The 15,175-nt window shown below is 51.5% G+C and overlaps 1 protein-coding gene across 5 annotated transcripts in view; it reads left to right on the top strand.

Annotated features, from left to right (window-relative positions):
- OPHN1 (oligophrenin 1) overlaps nt 1–15,175 on the top strand; it is a 76,220-nt gene that overhangs the window by 20,745 nt on the left and 40,300 nt on the right. For all 5 annotated transcript variants that reach the window (XR_007509448.1, XR_007509447.1, XR_007509449.1 and 2 more), the window contains exons 2-4: nt 589–684; nt 5,126–5,187; nt 7,933–8,004. Coding sequence is in view for 2 of the 5 variants with exons in the window: in XM_049827752.1 (XP_049683709.1) it covers nt 589–684; nt 5,126–5,187; nt 7,933–8,004 (230 nt within the window). In the remaining 3 variants the exon portion in view is untranslated. The remainder of the gene's footprint in view (nt 1–588; nt 685–5,125; nt 5,188–7,932; nt 8,005–15,175) is intronic.

The following is a 15,175-nucleotide window of genomic DNA, read 5'->3' on the forward strand; positions in this document are numbered from 1 at the left end:
TGTTTGTGTCTGTGACCCCCTAAAGAGGGGCAGTTATTTTGAGTTCTATCTTTTTCCCCACATTTATTTTCTGACTCTACAGATTTTTCTCCCATATAATGAAAAAATTCCTTTGAACAGTGATAAGCCTGTCTGACAGCCTCCATGCTCCGAGGACCCATGCCGATGCATGCATGGCATTGGGGATATCTACTTCCCTGAAAATGTTCTTCTGGCGGTGATGAATGCTGCACTTGAAGCTGCATGTTTTCCTGCAGGGGAAATGTGTTGGTGTCTCTTCCTGTACATAGCAGGATGTGAGGCTATTGATCGGCCTCTTGTATGATTCAGTGCATCCATTAATACTGCCGAAGCATTTTCAACAACACTGAGAAAGAAAAACAAAACAAAACAAAACAAATGCTCTCTGCAGCCTCTAATGGTTATTAACTTTGCAACATTTTCTGAAGTGCTTAAATTCATGATGCCTGTGGATTTTTCTAATCACCTCACTATAGTTTTGTTCCATTCAGGCTAAATTTCTAAGACTTGCCACTTCTGTATAACAACTGCAAAAATATACAACCTTATTCCTCTGTCCTTTTCCAGGTTACTCATCGGCAGTACAGAAATTCTCCCAGACTTTGCAGTCCTTTCAGTTCGACTTTATTGGTGACACACTAACGGATGATGAGATTAATATTGGTAAGTTTTCTTCTTGATGCAAACTTTCAGTAACTGAGAAAGTCTCTTCTTCTCTAGGAATTAGGTGCTGATGTTTTTTAAACAGCATCAGGAGGCTGGTTCCTCAGATGCCAGTCAGCTATTCCATGGCGTATTTTACAAAGTTGAACTTTCACGGGTAGAGTTTCACATTCCCAATTCAGCGGATAATTTGCTCGGTTTTCCACGGCTCCAGCCCTGCTCCATGCTGCCAGGCACTGGTGAGGACAGTGGCGCGATGCTGGCCTCCCAGCAAGTCCCGCTTCCCAGGGCCACAGTTGGAGTGGGAGCATGCGTTGTGTTGAGCGTTGGCCACATCTCCTGATCCAGGTGGGCGCTGCTCCTAAAGCTGCCTTTGCTCCGCTGAAAACGCCTTACAAAAACAAAGCTGGCCCACGCTGCCTTGAAAAAGGGACCAGGCTGCAAACTTCTGGGAAGAGTGAATTGCTGGATGAGTTGTTGTATGGAAAATAATCACTAGTCTCTGCCTTCGCAGCAGGAGAGCCTGTGGCACGGGTGTCCTACTACTGCCTGCACATCTGTGTCAGGATTAGCAATCCTGAAGCTATTTTACGTCCCTGCCAGCCCAGTGCAAATGTGCAGGTTACACAGCTGCCAGCTGCATCCAGGGAGCTAAACCGAATGGCCTAAATGCCCTAAACCCAGTGCTTTTCAAATTAATCCTGCTCTTGGCTTAGCTAGCGCTGTTGAATGCCAGTGCAGGGGTGTGGGTGCTGTGGTGGTGGCAGGGGTGGCAGCCAGCAGGAGGGGTGACAGAAGATCTTCCAGCCCCTGAGGGTCTGACCCTGGCCCATGGGACAAAACCCTGGGGGCACCTGCCTGGGCTGAAGGGATGGGGCTGCCCGTGGTGGGGGGCACAGGGCATTAGCCAGGCTGCTCCTGGGGGCTGAAGACAGGAAAAAAGAACAACAACAAAAAAATTTTGTCAGGCTGTTGGAAGAGTGGCTGCAAGTGTAACATTGCTGATGTCAGGTTTCTTGGCCATTGCTGAAAGGGGAAGGAAGTAAAGCCTGTTCTTTGGGTTGTTTTATTTAAAGCAATTTAAAGCAGATTGCAGCTTGCCCTTCAAAATCTGATTTCCTTTATGGAAAGTCTCTAGGTGAAATCCACTGGAAATGAGTCAGCCTACAAATCTAATGGCAGCAGAGGTGCTAAATTTCCAAACACATTTGAGTAAGGGAGGGGAAAACGTTGCCCTATAAATGCCCCTCCTGGGAGCAGAGGTATCTGAAGCAAACAGCCGCCCAAGGAAAGGGGCGTCCCTTGTCTCGGCTGGAAGGGACAAAACTCCGATGTCCCGTGCTCCTGCGTTGCCTCTCTGCCTGCCTCCATGCACTGGTTGCGGGAGGGGAGCAAAGCCCGCCAGTGGTGAGCCGGTGCGGCAGGGCTGCAGTGAGCTGGTGCAGCGGAACCACGGTGCTCAGTGGGTGAGGAAGACTGCTGGAAATGGCAGAGGTTGAATGGGGGATCGTGGGTGGAGGGGAGCAAGAAGAAATCACAGCACATGTAGAACACTCCATGGTGAAATGAGTGCATTTCCCTACTTCTGTTTTTGTTGGGGAATATTTGTTTTGCTTTTTCAAGAAGAGGTCCCTGGTTTCCCCTATGAAAAAGCCTGTGCTGTGTTCCTCCTCCTACATCAAACCCTGCAAGGCCTGCTGGGGCTGAGCCACTTTGCAAGGCTCCCTTATTCCTGAAACAGCAGCAGGGTGTTGACATCTCTGTAGCAGCTTCCATCTCCTGCAAGGGTGCCAGAATTCTGCGTGGGAGTGTAGGAGCTCATTTGATCTGCAGGATATGGGAATGAATCAAAACATTCACAAGCACTTCTTATCGTACTTCAGGGAATGTGTTTGATCTGTAAATATAACTAATGGTACACTTCTTTATTTTTATGTAGGCAGACAGTAGGCTGACACCCCTGCATGTCAGGTGGTGGCTTTGAACACTGCAAGTGTGAGTCAGGACACAGATACTGGGTTGATGTTCTCTGTTGTGAGCAGCGCTTTCCCCCAGGGATGTTGATAGTTACAGATGCACCTGCATTACAAAGCAGCTGCAGTCCCTCCACCGGTCACCCGTGTGGGACCTGAATCAGCAGCTCCTTCAAAGATGATCAGAGCAATGAAATCAGACAGCGTGTTCCTCCCTCCCAGGCACAGGAACCTGAAATCCTCTGTTTTTAAGCAGCCGATGTTCCTGGCATGATTCTGGCCTCGGCCAGCTGAGTCACTCCCAGGCAGTTCCCAGGTGTGGCTTGGCAGGCAGCGGTTGCAGGCAGCCTCCCTGCTCTGCTCTGCTCTGCAAGGGTTTTCAAGCGTTGACCCGGGCCAGTAGCATGGGTTTCACCCTGGTGCTCCTGGACACTGCTGGTCTGGCAACAGCGTGTAGCCTGAGCCACATGTTTGTGGTGCAAGGACAAATTCGGTGGGTTGCTCTGCGACTGCAGCCAGGAAATGTGTGCCTGGACTCTTCCTGTAGAGCAAGAAGAAAAAACATCTAGTGAAAATTTTAGACACTGACATTTTCCCTGTAAGTTCAGGGCTGGATTCTCTTTCTCCCCGTGATAAGTCCTGTCCTGGCTCAGGTTCCCGGTGTCTGTGCGCACTTCAGGTTTCACATCATCCTGAGTAACCACAGTGAAAGTCAGCGTGTCGGCCCTGTGGTTGAGCGTAATAAACTATTAGGACATTGCATGTGCTGGGCTCTGAAGCCCTCGCTCTGGAAGAGAACTCAGAAGTTACTGACTCATCAAGAAGGTTATGTTTTGATGATGCCAGCTGAGGGACTGTGTCACGAGGCTGTGGTTTTTCCTTTTTGTGTCTGTCTCAGCAACTGCAGAGTGAATCCTCTTTAACGCTAGGAGTTTGTACTCTCTGGTTGTGCAGCAGCGTTACAGCTGGTTTAGCAGAAAGACAGGTACTTCCCCTAAGGTACCCCCTGTGGATGGGGGGGGGAGGGCCCTCAGCTTGCAGATAGAGCACAAATGCATCGTCTCCCCTTATCTGTGGGATGAGCTATTGCTGTATCAGCCTTGCGATACACCTTATTTGTTCCCTTGTGCGTTAGCCATGTCAAGCCGGGCGTGCCAGAGCTCTGGATGCTGCCCTACTCAAGAGCTCCGGTGTCAGCCAGGCGCTTCTGACATTCTTGGTTCATTCTCAGCCTTTAAATTGCTCAGCAGTGGTCAAGTGCTGCCGTGTGAACTGCAAGCACAAGGACTCCTGTAGGTTTTACAAAGCAAGCCATTCTGTGCTTTACATACGGCAATGGAAGGGTGAGTGCAAGGCCTGCCGGACCTGTCCCCAGCACTGCTCCCGGCAGCTGGAAGGTGATGAGTGGCACTGTGGGAACCTTCCCCAGCTAACTCCCAGGTAGTTCCCAGGGACACTGGGGCAATCAGATTATTCCCCACAGGCGTTCAGCGCACAGCCACGCTATATGCGTAGGCAGATGTTTGCCCAGCCTTGCCTTACAGCCTCCTGCAGAACCGACACTTTGGCAGTGCTCCTCATTTCGGTGCTATGAGTGCTCTTCTGGTGAGACAGGTTTTCTCCCCTGCTACAAGTTCAGCCCCTTCTGTGTTCTGCTTTGGTGAGCAGAGAGAAGGGCTGAGTGTTCCGACTTGGTGATAATGCTGTTGGTATGGGGAGAGTCAACTACTCCTACCTAGTCTCTTTTTTTCCCCAGGCTAAATAAACCTTGTTTCAGTTTGTTAAAGGAAAGGTTTCATATTTCTGTTGCAGCTAGACTCCAAGAAAAGTGCTGATCAATGAGATCTTTTTGTTTAACGGTATGGGGAGTGGTGTCAATGTCTGTGACTGTTTCTACACCTGCTGCTTTTCCTCCACAGGTACACGGACTTTGTGCTTCTTGTTGCTGAACGTAATCTTTGTCATTCCAGGCTGTTTTCATTTTACAGACTTGTCTTGGCTCTAAGCACCTGCAACTCTTCCCAGCTCAGGCAGAGGTGCTGGGCCTGTTCTGGTGCTGCCGGCAGCCGTCCAGGCAGGACGGGCAGCCTGGTCCTGCCTGCAGCCCCATCCCGATGCGGTCCTTGGTGCCAGTGGCTGCCCCTTCCCTGCTGCCTGCCTTACCGGCTTTGTAGTACAATTCCTAATGAAAGCTATTTTACGTGGTCTTCCCTTCCCAGGGCGTTATGTCCCTCGTTGCTGCAGGCACGAGGCCCTCCTTTCCAGTGCGTGTGCGTAAATAAATACCCCTCGTGGCCAGCCTTTAGCAATGGACTTGCCTCACTCAGTTTTTGCCCAAAGGGGCCACCTCCTCCCTGTTTTTTGGCAAGCCTTTAGACGGTGATGCTGGGGCTGCAGCCAGACTCAGGTACCCCATGCTCCAGTGCCACGTCCCGGCTCCACTGACTAGTCTCTTCTTTGCTTTACAGCTGAGTCCTTTAAGGAGTTTGCAGAGCTGCTCCATGAGGTAGAGCTGGAGAGGTCCATGATGGTAAGGTGATCTGAACTGTGCTCTGGTAATTACTGCCTCATTGCAAAGTTTAAAGGCTAAATTATGGCCAAACAGCACCATGTACCTTGGTGTGAAGCTTCCCGCAGGAGGGAAGCTGGGACCACTGGGAATGTTGCGCTTTGTACTACGCCTGGTCCATGGTGCCATCGCTGTGGGCCCTGAGCAGCAAAGGGAAGGTGCTGGGCGGGGAGGGGGAGAGGTTGTCCCACACAGTGTCCAAAACTTCTCCTGCATGCCAGGCAGTCATGGAGCCCCAGGATCCTGCAATCTGCAGCAGGTTTGTTTTGCAGAGCCAGGGGTGTCTGAGGTGGTAACAAGCTGGTTTTGTGGTGAAACAAAAGTGTTGAAGGATAAGAAGCAAGATGTATTTTTAGCTTTGTTTTTGCCAGCTGCAAGAATGCAGGTCCCTCTGTGCCCCTGCCCTTGCCAGCACAGCTCCCGCAAGGCAATGTGCTGCCTTCTGTCTCCCACTGCGTTGTGCCCTCTGCCTCTCCAGAGCTCCTCCAGAGCGAATGTTGGCTTCCCGTTTCACTCCTAATTCCAGGAAAAACACGAAGGTTAGGCTCAGTAGAGAGCTTTTACAGCATGCCAGGAATGTGCTGCTTGGCTCTGCTTTCCTCTGCCTCGTGCAGCAGTGAGAGCTCGTGCCAGGCTGCTGTCCGGGCCAGCGCCGCAGGGGTGGCTGCGCCGGCGGGACGCCACCGTCGTCTCTGCGGGTCTGCAGGCAGGCAGGGAGCAGGAAGAAAATAGTAAGAGGCTGGAGGAAAGCAGCAAGATATTTATTAATGACATCCCAGGTACAATGGCTCCTTTAGCAGTGGGTAAGTGGGTGGAAGGGGTCATTTCAGGGGTCATGGATGCTTTTAGGGATGCTGTCCAACTTTTCTAAGAAATCTTTTTTTTGCCCTCCACTTGTAGGAGCAGTCCTTTACAGTAGCTCACTCAGAAGGTTTCATACTCTCACCAAGTTGATCAGCTTTAAATTACCTGAAAGGGCTGTGGCAGTGTAGTGTTGTATCCCCTTCTCTTCGTCTCTCCCTTCTCTGGAGCTCGGGAGAGAGCCTGTCACAGTAGAAGTGGGGATGGGAAGAGATGGCAGGTTGTGTCCCAGTGCCAGGGTGGAGCTGGAGCCAGTGATACAAACTGGGGTGAGTTTGCCTGTGGATTCATGGAGAGGGAGCGCAGAGCATGTCCCAGGAAAGCCTCTTTCAGACACTGACAGGACTGGAAGAGACACGAGCAGACTCTCCTTTTCCCCTAGCTGTTATTCTCTCACTGTGACAGACAACCTGCTGTCATTCCTCTTTTGGCTGGATCTCAGGAAAAGGAAAGTCCGTCATTTATTTGAGAGCCGTGTTGTTAGAGCCATCAAGCCCAGTGCTGTCTGTGGTGAGAAATGCCAGACCATGAGAAAGCCACGGCAGGGAGCCAGCCCCAGCCTGCCCCAGCCCTGCCTTCTGCTCTTGTGAGCTTGGGGCCTTCATCATGCCTTCTCTGAGAAGCAGCTCCTGCCCATCGTGGCCTTGCTGAGCTGTTATGGGTTGTTTAGCTTTGGAAAACAGCTCGTTTCAGGACTGAGGCAGCCGCTTTCTGACAGCGCGCTTACCAGCATGAGCATCTGCTGCTTTCACCAGGAGATGCTAGCGACTTGACACGTCCCTGCCTCTGGGATCTTACTCATCACAGCTTCGCATTAAAGACAAGAGCGGGTGCTGTCGTGGAAAGCAGGGCTAGTGCAGCGGCGTGCCTGGGCGGCAATAGGGAGTGCGGCTGGGTTGTCTGGAGCAGAGGAGCTGGCAGCAGTGGCAGAGGGGAAGCAGCTGCAGCAGCACGTCTTCTCTGCTCCCTTCCCTCCCATTAGAGCAGGCAGGGCAGCTCACTGCAGGCAGGGACCCAGCTGAGCTGACAAGTAAGTAGCAGTCTCTAGTGTGCTTTGAGAATATATATGGTTCCGATTTGTGCTTCTCGGAGAGATAAACAAACAGCCTTGCCTCCTGGGGCTGCTTCTAGTGAGGGCTCACCCAGCAGCCAGCATACTTTGAACATCAGTTCTCTCAGCCCTTCCCATGTCCAACAGGGACAGCAGTTCTCTTAAAACAGGATGGGTGGCAGGTGCTGCCACTGATGGGATTGTCCTGCCTTAGCGCAGCCTGTGGCACAGGGACCACGCATGCTGTGCTTCCCTGGGGCTCGCTCCCTCCAGTGTGCCAGCGACACAGCGCAGGACTGAGCCAGGCAGCTGGGTCTGTGCAGTGAAAGTAGGCCTGTGAGGGTCTGTCTCAGCTTTATTCTGAGGTTGGAGAGGCCAGCAGGAGCAAAGCCTGCCTTGGCACAGACAGGACCGCAGGGGAACTGGTGTCCCAGAGGGCTGCTGCTCTGGCAGGCTGGTGCCTGGGGTTTGATGGGAGTAACGCAGCGTTTTAGGCAGAGGGCAATGGCTCAGCGCGCAGCTGTGCAGGGAAGGTGGCAGGCTGGAGAAAACCCAGCTGTCATCTACAGGATGTCCCTGAAGCCTCGTGTGCCATGATTGGGGCTTTCCGTGTATTACAGATGGGGAAAAGTGGGTACAGATGGGTTAAGTGACTTAGCTACAGACAGAGAACAAGTTTGCAGTCAGAGACATTAAAATCTAAGAGTTCTTGGCTTCTAGCCCTGTTCAGCCTCTATTTAAGAGAAAATTAATCTGTGTCCTGTAATTAAACTGTTTCTTTCTTTGTGCTGTAGGTACAGAATGCTAGTGATTTGCTGATCAAACCTTTGGAAAACTTCCGGAAGGAGCAAATAGGGTTCACCAAGGTAAGGCTTGTTTGTTTGTTTGTTTTAAATTTAAAGAGATTTGTTTTCTATTACTATGTTTGAATTCAGTTTTTTTCCTCCTGTTTTTTTTGTTGTTAATTTTAAAAAGTAGACAACTGTACTATGTTTCAACTTCATGCTTTCAGAAACTTCCCCATTTAATGCTGGCTTTCAGCTGCTGGTGTGAGAGAGTCTGTGCTGTGACTTTTAGTCTGATTTTTCAATCATAAGAGGCTCCAAAACCTTTTCCTGAATTCTTTGGGTTCCCTTCTGGCCAAATTCCAGCACTGTCTCCGTCCTGAGCAAGGAGTGCTTGTTTCGACTGGTGATCAGGAGATACTCCTTGCTTCTTTCTCTCTTCTCCCCTTTGTTCATTCAGTGCTGTTGAGAATAAAATACTTTCTTCAGATAAGCGTGTGTTGGAGCAGGAGGGAGAGAGTGCAGCAGAGGCTGGCAGTCAGAATTTGATTATAGTCATAGGGCTTTTGTTATGAAATATTTAAATAAAGCACCTAATGAGTCTTTCAGATGGACCAAACTTTTAAAGAAACAAACTATAAAAAGCAAATCCTGCACATGTTGAGCAGAAAAGATTATTTTTCCCTTGTCTGCTATCAAGAAGTCCTGGTTCCACATTACTCGGCGGCAGCTTGAAATGGGGCTGGCTCTGAACCAGCTCAGAAATGGAGATGTTTTGGAGAACACTTGGGGCTTGGATTCAGCCCAGCCCATCTGGAGTCTTTGACGTTTAATAAATACAGGATTTGAGAAAAGATACTTGATCACCATCCTGCCCTTCAGAATCCCCCTGCACAACTGTGTGTGTAGAACACCTCTCTGAGAAGCCGCAGGAGCGTGAGCATGGTGAAGGTGGCAGCCATGGCTGTCGGTCTCGCGCTGGCGAAGCTGCCTGCGCTTCCCCGCCAGGCGCAGGGGGAAAGCCTCCTCAACAGTGGGTTTTGCAGCAGGCCTTTGTGTTATGAGCACATGGACATGCCCAGGGCTGAGAGAAAACTCCCTCCTGATTTATCTGTCTGCATTACCAATAGGGCCAGCACATATTTAGAAGAGAGTCATGGGGACAAGGTCAAGTTTTATTTTCTCCTCTGTGTTTATGGAACACTTAAGTCAAGAGGGCAACGGTCTGCAAATGTTAAGGTGACAGCATTAAAGTGTCCTTCAGGTTGTTTTCTTCTCAGGTAGCCCTTAAGGTGTGTAAGGATTACTTTGTCTACAGCCCGGAGCGCGCTCTGCTCCAAGAGCTGTGCCACCTCCCCACCTGCAGCTCACCTACCCTGCCTCCTGCTCTGGAGCTGGCTGGTGCCCGGCTAGCAGGCATGTGTCTCGGCACAGTTGGTGCTGTAGCCCCGGCAGCGGGGGGCTCCATGCATTGACACAGGTTCACCTGGCAGCTTACAGCCCTTCCTCAGTCCTTGCTGACGGGGCAGGGTGCTCTGGGTGGAGGTGTCGGGCAGTGACCGTGGCGGGATGCGGTTCAGAAGCAGTTAAGAGAGGTGGCGGAGAGTAGGGTTTCGTTGCAAGTGGCTTGGAGGTCTGTGTGGTTTGGCTTTGTTTTTTGTTTCCTATGAGGAACACGAACTGCAAAGGTTTCGGGGGCACCTCGGTGAGAAGAGGGCTCTGCCGTGGCTCGGCAGAAGTCCTCGCACGCAGAAGCTTGCAGGGGAGTGCTTTGCACCCTGCTGCATTTGCAGGTGCACCCACGCTGACAGGGGATGCACAGGGGGGTAACGCTTTCTCCAACACCGCCCTGCAGCCTTGAGTGGGTGCGAGTTTCAGAGGGAGCCCCAGCCTCCTCCAGACCCTTGCCCTCATCTCCATTGCTTTCCTGACAGGAGCCTGTGCTACACCACTGGCCTGCGTCCCACTGGGCTGCGTTCTCTGGGTATCGCCTCGGGCACAAAGCCTTCCTTCACTCGCCAGCCTGCAGAGCTCCTCTGGGTCATTCACATCGCTCAGCAGAAGGCGTGAAATACAAATGAGGACTCCTCACAATGGTGCTCTGTCAGCAAGGGGTCCCTCTCCATTTCTGCTGTGCCTCCACTGACAGGCATCACCCGAGTAGATCCTTCCTGATTTACACCAGGGGGAGAGAGGCCGGGGCCAGGCTGTGGAGCAGACCGGAGACATGACACAGAGAATTTGTGCCCTCTGCTTCGTTTCCCATATTTTGGCAGAGTAGCCTTCTGTGAGATGTTTTCTGTTCTCTTTGCAAGATGCTGAAGCCAGATAGGAAGAGCCTTTGAATTGGGTCTTTGTGATGACTCTGGCTGGAGAGCAGCCAGTCAGTCTGACTAAGACATCTGAGTCTGCATTAACCCGTTTTCCCAGGGATGAATGGAGTCTCCTCAGTCAGATGGTGTGCTCCCACACAGGGGAGCCCCCAGGGTGTCACTAGGACCTGCCGCAGCTGCCCCCTCCAGCCACCTTCCCTGCTAGCTGCAGACCTGTGGGATCGTTGCTCTTCCAGTGACTTATTGGTAAATGTTTGTATGTGTAAACATCAAGAATAAAAGCAGAGGATCTGGGATCCCCTGAGCTGACCCATTTCTCAGCCCTGGCCCTGGCACCTTACTCTGCTCGAAGGCTAAAGAGCCGGTGGGAGTTCATGGCTGGGGGTGCAGCACTGATTTGGTGAGGGTGTAAAGCTCACAAAACCAGCATAGTCAAGACTGCTGCGAGCACTAGGAAGGGCATGGATGGTACCAGGGAGGCGCAGGCATTGCTTAAGGGAGAGAGTGCTTAAGGGAGTGGTCTGTTTTTTCATTTCACATTAGATGATATTCATGGAGGCTAGACTGTGTGCTCAGTCCACACAGGCTATGAACTTGGTGGGTTTTGTGCCATGTGCCATCTCTGGCAGAAGCTGTCTGAGTGCCAGGTGTGCCTGGTGAAGCCGTGCCTGACTGAGGTTTGAAAGCAAGCAGAGTAGCATGTGGGGTGGTGGAGTTCTTGATTAGCAGGGGAAGGAGTAATTAGAGGGATGTGTTCACCACAATGGGAATGCGAAGCAGGATGGTAGGACTGGTGGTGGCCTGAAGCCCCGAATGAGCACGGTGTTACTTAGCGCATGTTCCTCTTGGTCCACAGAGCTGTGTGGAAGAGTAATGCATGTGTTCTGCAGCTGATGCAGCTCTGCAACAGCCCGAGGAAAGCCCCTCCTTACCCTCTCGCAGGACAGACCCCCTTGGTGCGACGGGGCTGGGGCTGAGCCCCAGGGTGCTGCTGCAGAGGGTGCCTGTCCCTCCCTCCCTGCCAGCAGCCTCCCAGCAAAGCCCTTGGCTTTCAGCTCACACGCTGTGGGCGAGCTCTGTTCTGGGGTTGGTGTACTTTCGTTGAGAGCCTTGCTGCAGTCATTAAGTTTAGGAGGATTTGAATAGAAAAAGTTTCATTCCAATTCCACTTGGAAGGAGACAGCTTATTTTTAAAAAAAAAAACAAAAAAAAACCAACCCAAAACAAAAATGAAAACACAAAGCAAAACAAAAAAGTCCGACGGGAAAAACTTGTTTGGACTCATTGTAAGCTGCGAGAGGAATGTTTACTATGCTCTGGGATGCTGAATAAATGCAGTGTTTTTCAAAAAGTCCTTACATAGGAGATAACATGTATTCCTAAAAGCACTTAGTTAATTCTGATATTAATATTTCATTCATAATAATTTTAAAAGAAAGGGAGGACAGTGACTTCTACTTGCTTTCATCTCTGTGGGAGCAAGATCTAAGGAGCATTTGAGAGAACACAGTGGGTGAAGGGAAAAGACCAGGTTAAGCTGAGTGGTTTTATAGAAATGCTCTTTCTACATCCTTCAACAGCATTTTACTTTTTAGAAATTGTCTTTTTTTCTATTAGCTGCTGATGCATCATAAAAGTCAAAGCCAGGCATGAAGTATTTTTTTCCATTTGAATGTATTTCTCTTTTTCCCATTTCTTCCCTCCGCCATTTGCCAATGAGGCTGCAAGCTGAAGGAGAACCTGCCACCCATCTTGCGCCTTCGCCTCCTCTCCAGCAACAGCTTGCTATTTCCCCAAACTCTTTGGGGGTTTGAGTTTATTCAGTGCTGTCTTCTTTATCAAGTGATGGTGAGCACATCACCGTTTGTGTTCATTACTGGTCGTCCATGTTGTGAGTGCAGTAGCTCTGCTGTGATTTCAGCAGGATTATTGTTGCCTTCATCAAAATGGGACATACTGTGGCAGGAAATGCAGCAGGAGCAGATCCATTTAATATTTACAGGCTTTCAACTTCCAGTGTTTCCCAGGCTCTGCTCAGAGCCGTGTTGCAGCTTTGCTCTGAGGAGGCGGCAGGGATGGGGATGTGTGGGCAGGGGCAGGCAGGGGGGAGCCCAGGAGCACCCGGCGTCGGCTGCATACCCATCTCCCATTCATGGCTGGCTGCATGTCCTGCCAGGTGCTGATCGTCCCGAATCCCTGCAGGTGTGTTCAAGGGTAGAGGCTCCAGGCAGGCAAAGTGTGTTTCATTTTGTTTTGTTTTGTTTTTCTTTAAGAAGAAGAGAAGTAGCCATGTGAGCTGGGCTCCTCGCTTGCAGCTCACTCTGCCTCTTGTAGGATGGGAATTTCAGAGGATCCTAATTAGCAACTAATGGCTAAGGGAGAGTTTTGGCAAGTCTGTTTGCCCCTCTCTCCCCCTAGTCCTCAGCTGCTCCATCTCTCACTCAGGCTGGAACTGAGCGGCTGCTGGGGGGCTTCGGCTTTGCTCCACCCCTGGCAGTGGCAGCCAGTGTGCAGGGCAGGATCCCCTGCATGTGGAGCTAGCCAAAGCCACTGGTGGATCGACCACTGGACGGGGTGGCCTGGGCTTTTTTGAGGAATTCTGTTAATTTCTGGTTAAAGCAGCATCTGCTGAAGCTTAGAGAGTGAAGCTTTCGAAAAGCACCCTCTTCCACTGCTGCGCGACTGCCTGCATTCAGGTGAAATCAGCTGTTTCTCTTGGTGAGCAAATAAATGAAACTTGGGTGGCTTCTTGGTCTTGGCAAATCTTAATAGGAAGGTAATGCTGTCGTTTGCTGAATATTCATGAGGAACTAATTTGCGTTCATCTTTCCAGATTGTGCTTCAGTCTGGGTGGGTTTTTTTTGTGTTGTTTTTTGTCTTGGCTTGCTCTGTTCAGCAGCCAACAAGCTGTTAGAAGCCTTGGCTTGACAATTGGGAGGGATTTGTAGTTCATCCTCCTTCTGCTTTTCAGTTATATGTTAATTAGCCAGAGGGAAACGATTGGCAAGCCCCCTTTTAGTGGCCAAAAATGCTGTTCTGCGCTGTGCTCCTTTCCGCACAGCAGCAGTTCTCCTGCAGGAGCGAGCTGTGCTCCGCACGCTGGTGTCCATCTCGTCCGTCATTCCCGATCCCCTCAATCCCCGGGGAGAGCTTGGCATTCCACACCCCCAGCGTGGCTGTGTGCTCCTGCCAGCCCACGGGCTCTGGCAGAGGAGGAGGCACTCCCTGAAGGAGTTTTGTCTGGCCTCCAAGCTCCTGCTGCAGAAAAAGCTCTTCTGTTGCTCCCCCAGGCTTTTTGTTTCTTTTCACCTATCTTTTCCACTGCAGAGGTGACCCTCTGCCGTAGGACGGGCCATGACTTCCTGCAGGAAAATGCCCACGTGAGCAGGTGGCAGAGCTGCTGCATGGGTTGCCGTTCGTGGTCTCCCTGTGGCTGCAGGCTTGTGTTCTTGTGGCCGTCTGCACAGGCACCGTGGCCACCCACAGCTCGTGGTCTCCCCCCATGGGCTCATATTGCTGTAGCCATCTGCACGGGCACCACGGCCACCCGCAGCCTGTGGTCTCCCCCATGGGTTTGTGGTCCTGTGACTGTCTGCACGGGCACCACATCTACCCACAGCAACATCACCTCTCCTGGGGATGAGATGCCCTCTTGCCAGGACCCGTGCGCTCCCAGGCTGCCGCATCCAAAGGCACGTACCCCTGCCCTGCCTGGCACTGCTTCCCTGCCTGCAGGCTCTGCTGTGCCTGGCCAGGGCAGCAGCAAGCTGCAGTGGGCAGCGGCTCCCTGCTCCCTCGCCCTGCGCTTTCCCGCAGCTCCTGGGGCAGATGAGCAGCTGCCCAGCCTGTGAGCGATGGCGAAGGGTGGGAGAGGTTGGTCCCTGCTCTGGGCTGGAGCATGGCTGCCGTCCCTCGTGGCCACTCCACCGGGGTGGGGATGACTGAGTCACCCTATGTGCACTGCTCGCTGGCGTGGAGAGGCAGGACAGGACGCCTGGAACAGTGCCTCAAGCACAGGAGCACGCTTCAGCCCTTCTGCTGCTGCCCCTTCAGCTGCTCACCTCCTGGTGCCCTAAGGAGCGGGGCTGGCACTGTCCCTTGCTGTGTTGAGACCACCTCTGCCTGCCACCTCCATGGGGATAGCTGGGCTCTTGTTGGTTGGATTCGGAGCTAGCTTTCCTTCACCGGGGGATTTTGGGGACCTGCTGCTGGTGTGGCCATCCTCTCTGAGATGCAAGAAGATGGGACAGCAGAGGTGTAAGCTGCAGACCTACAGCGCTGCATCGGCTGCTGGTGCTCTTGGTGCAGCTGTGTTTCACTGGTGCTTCTGCGGCCTTGGGGTTTGCTGACTCCTCGTTACAGAAATGAAAACAAGCCTAGGTTCCTGGCTGCGTTAGACATGGCATCTAATGGCACAGACAGACAATCCAGAAGTGTGGCCTTACAGACATGGTAATTGCTGCTTTGCAAACGCTTTTCCTTCTCTGGGTTTGGATTTACTTATCAGGGGTGTTAGTCACGAGGGTGGTGTTTTGTTTTTACAGTTCTTCCTGGCATTGGCTTTACAGCTGCAGTGCTGCTTAAATTAGGTTTCACTCTTAGAGGACTCTCTGCTCCTCTAGATTTTTTACGCATCTCTTTTCATTCTGAGGCACGAATTTGCTAACATGGAGTTACAGTATTCCTGATATTGCATAGGATGATACCAGAAGATACACTTCACTTCAGGGGTCTTGTAGTTACAGGGTCTCTGTAGGGCAGTAGGCGTAATTACTGGGGTAAAAAGGTTTGCTGGTCTAAGCTTGCCCTACTCCACACAGTTAAATATAAGCAGGGATATTCAAGTTGGTGCCTCTGCGTTTTTCCATAGTAATTGTCCTTTCACAATAGCAATGTGGAGGGATTAGAGAAACAGGACT

Source organism: Accipiter gentilis, chromosome 24 (genome assembly GCF_929443795.1).
Source record: "Accipiter gentilis chromosome 24, bAccGen1.1, whole genome shotgun sequence".
Lineage (NCBI taxonomy): Eukaryota > Metazoa > Chordata > Aves > Accipitriformes > Accipitridae > Astur > Astur gentilis.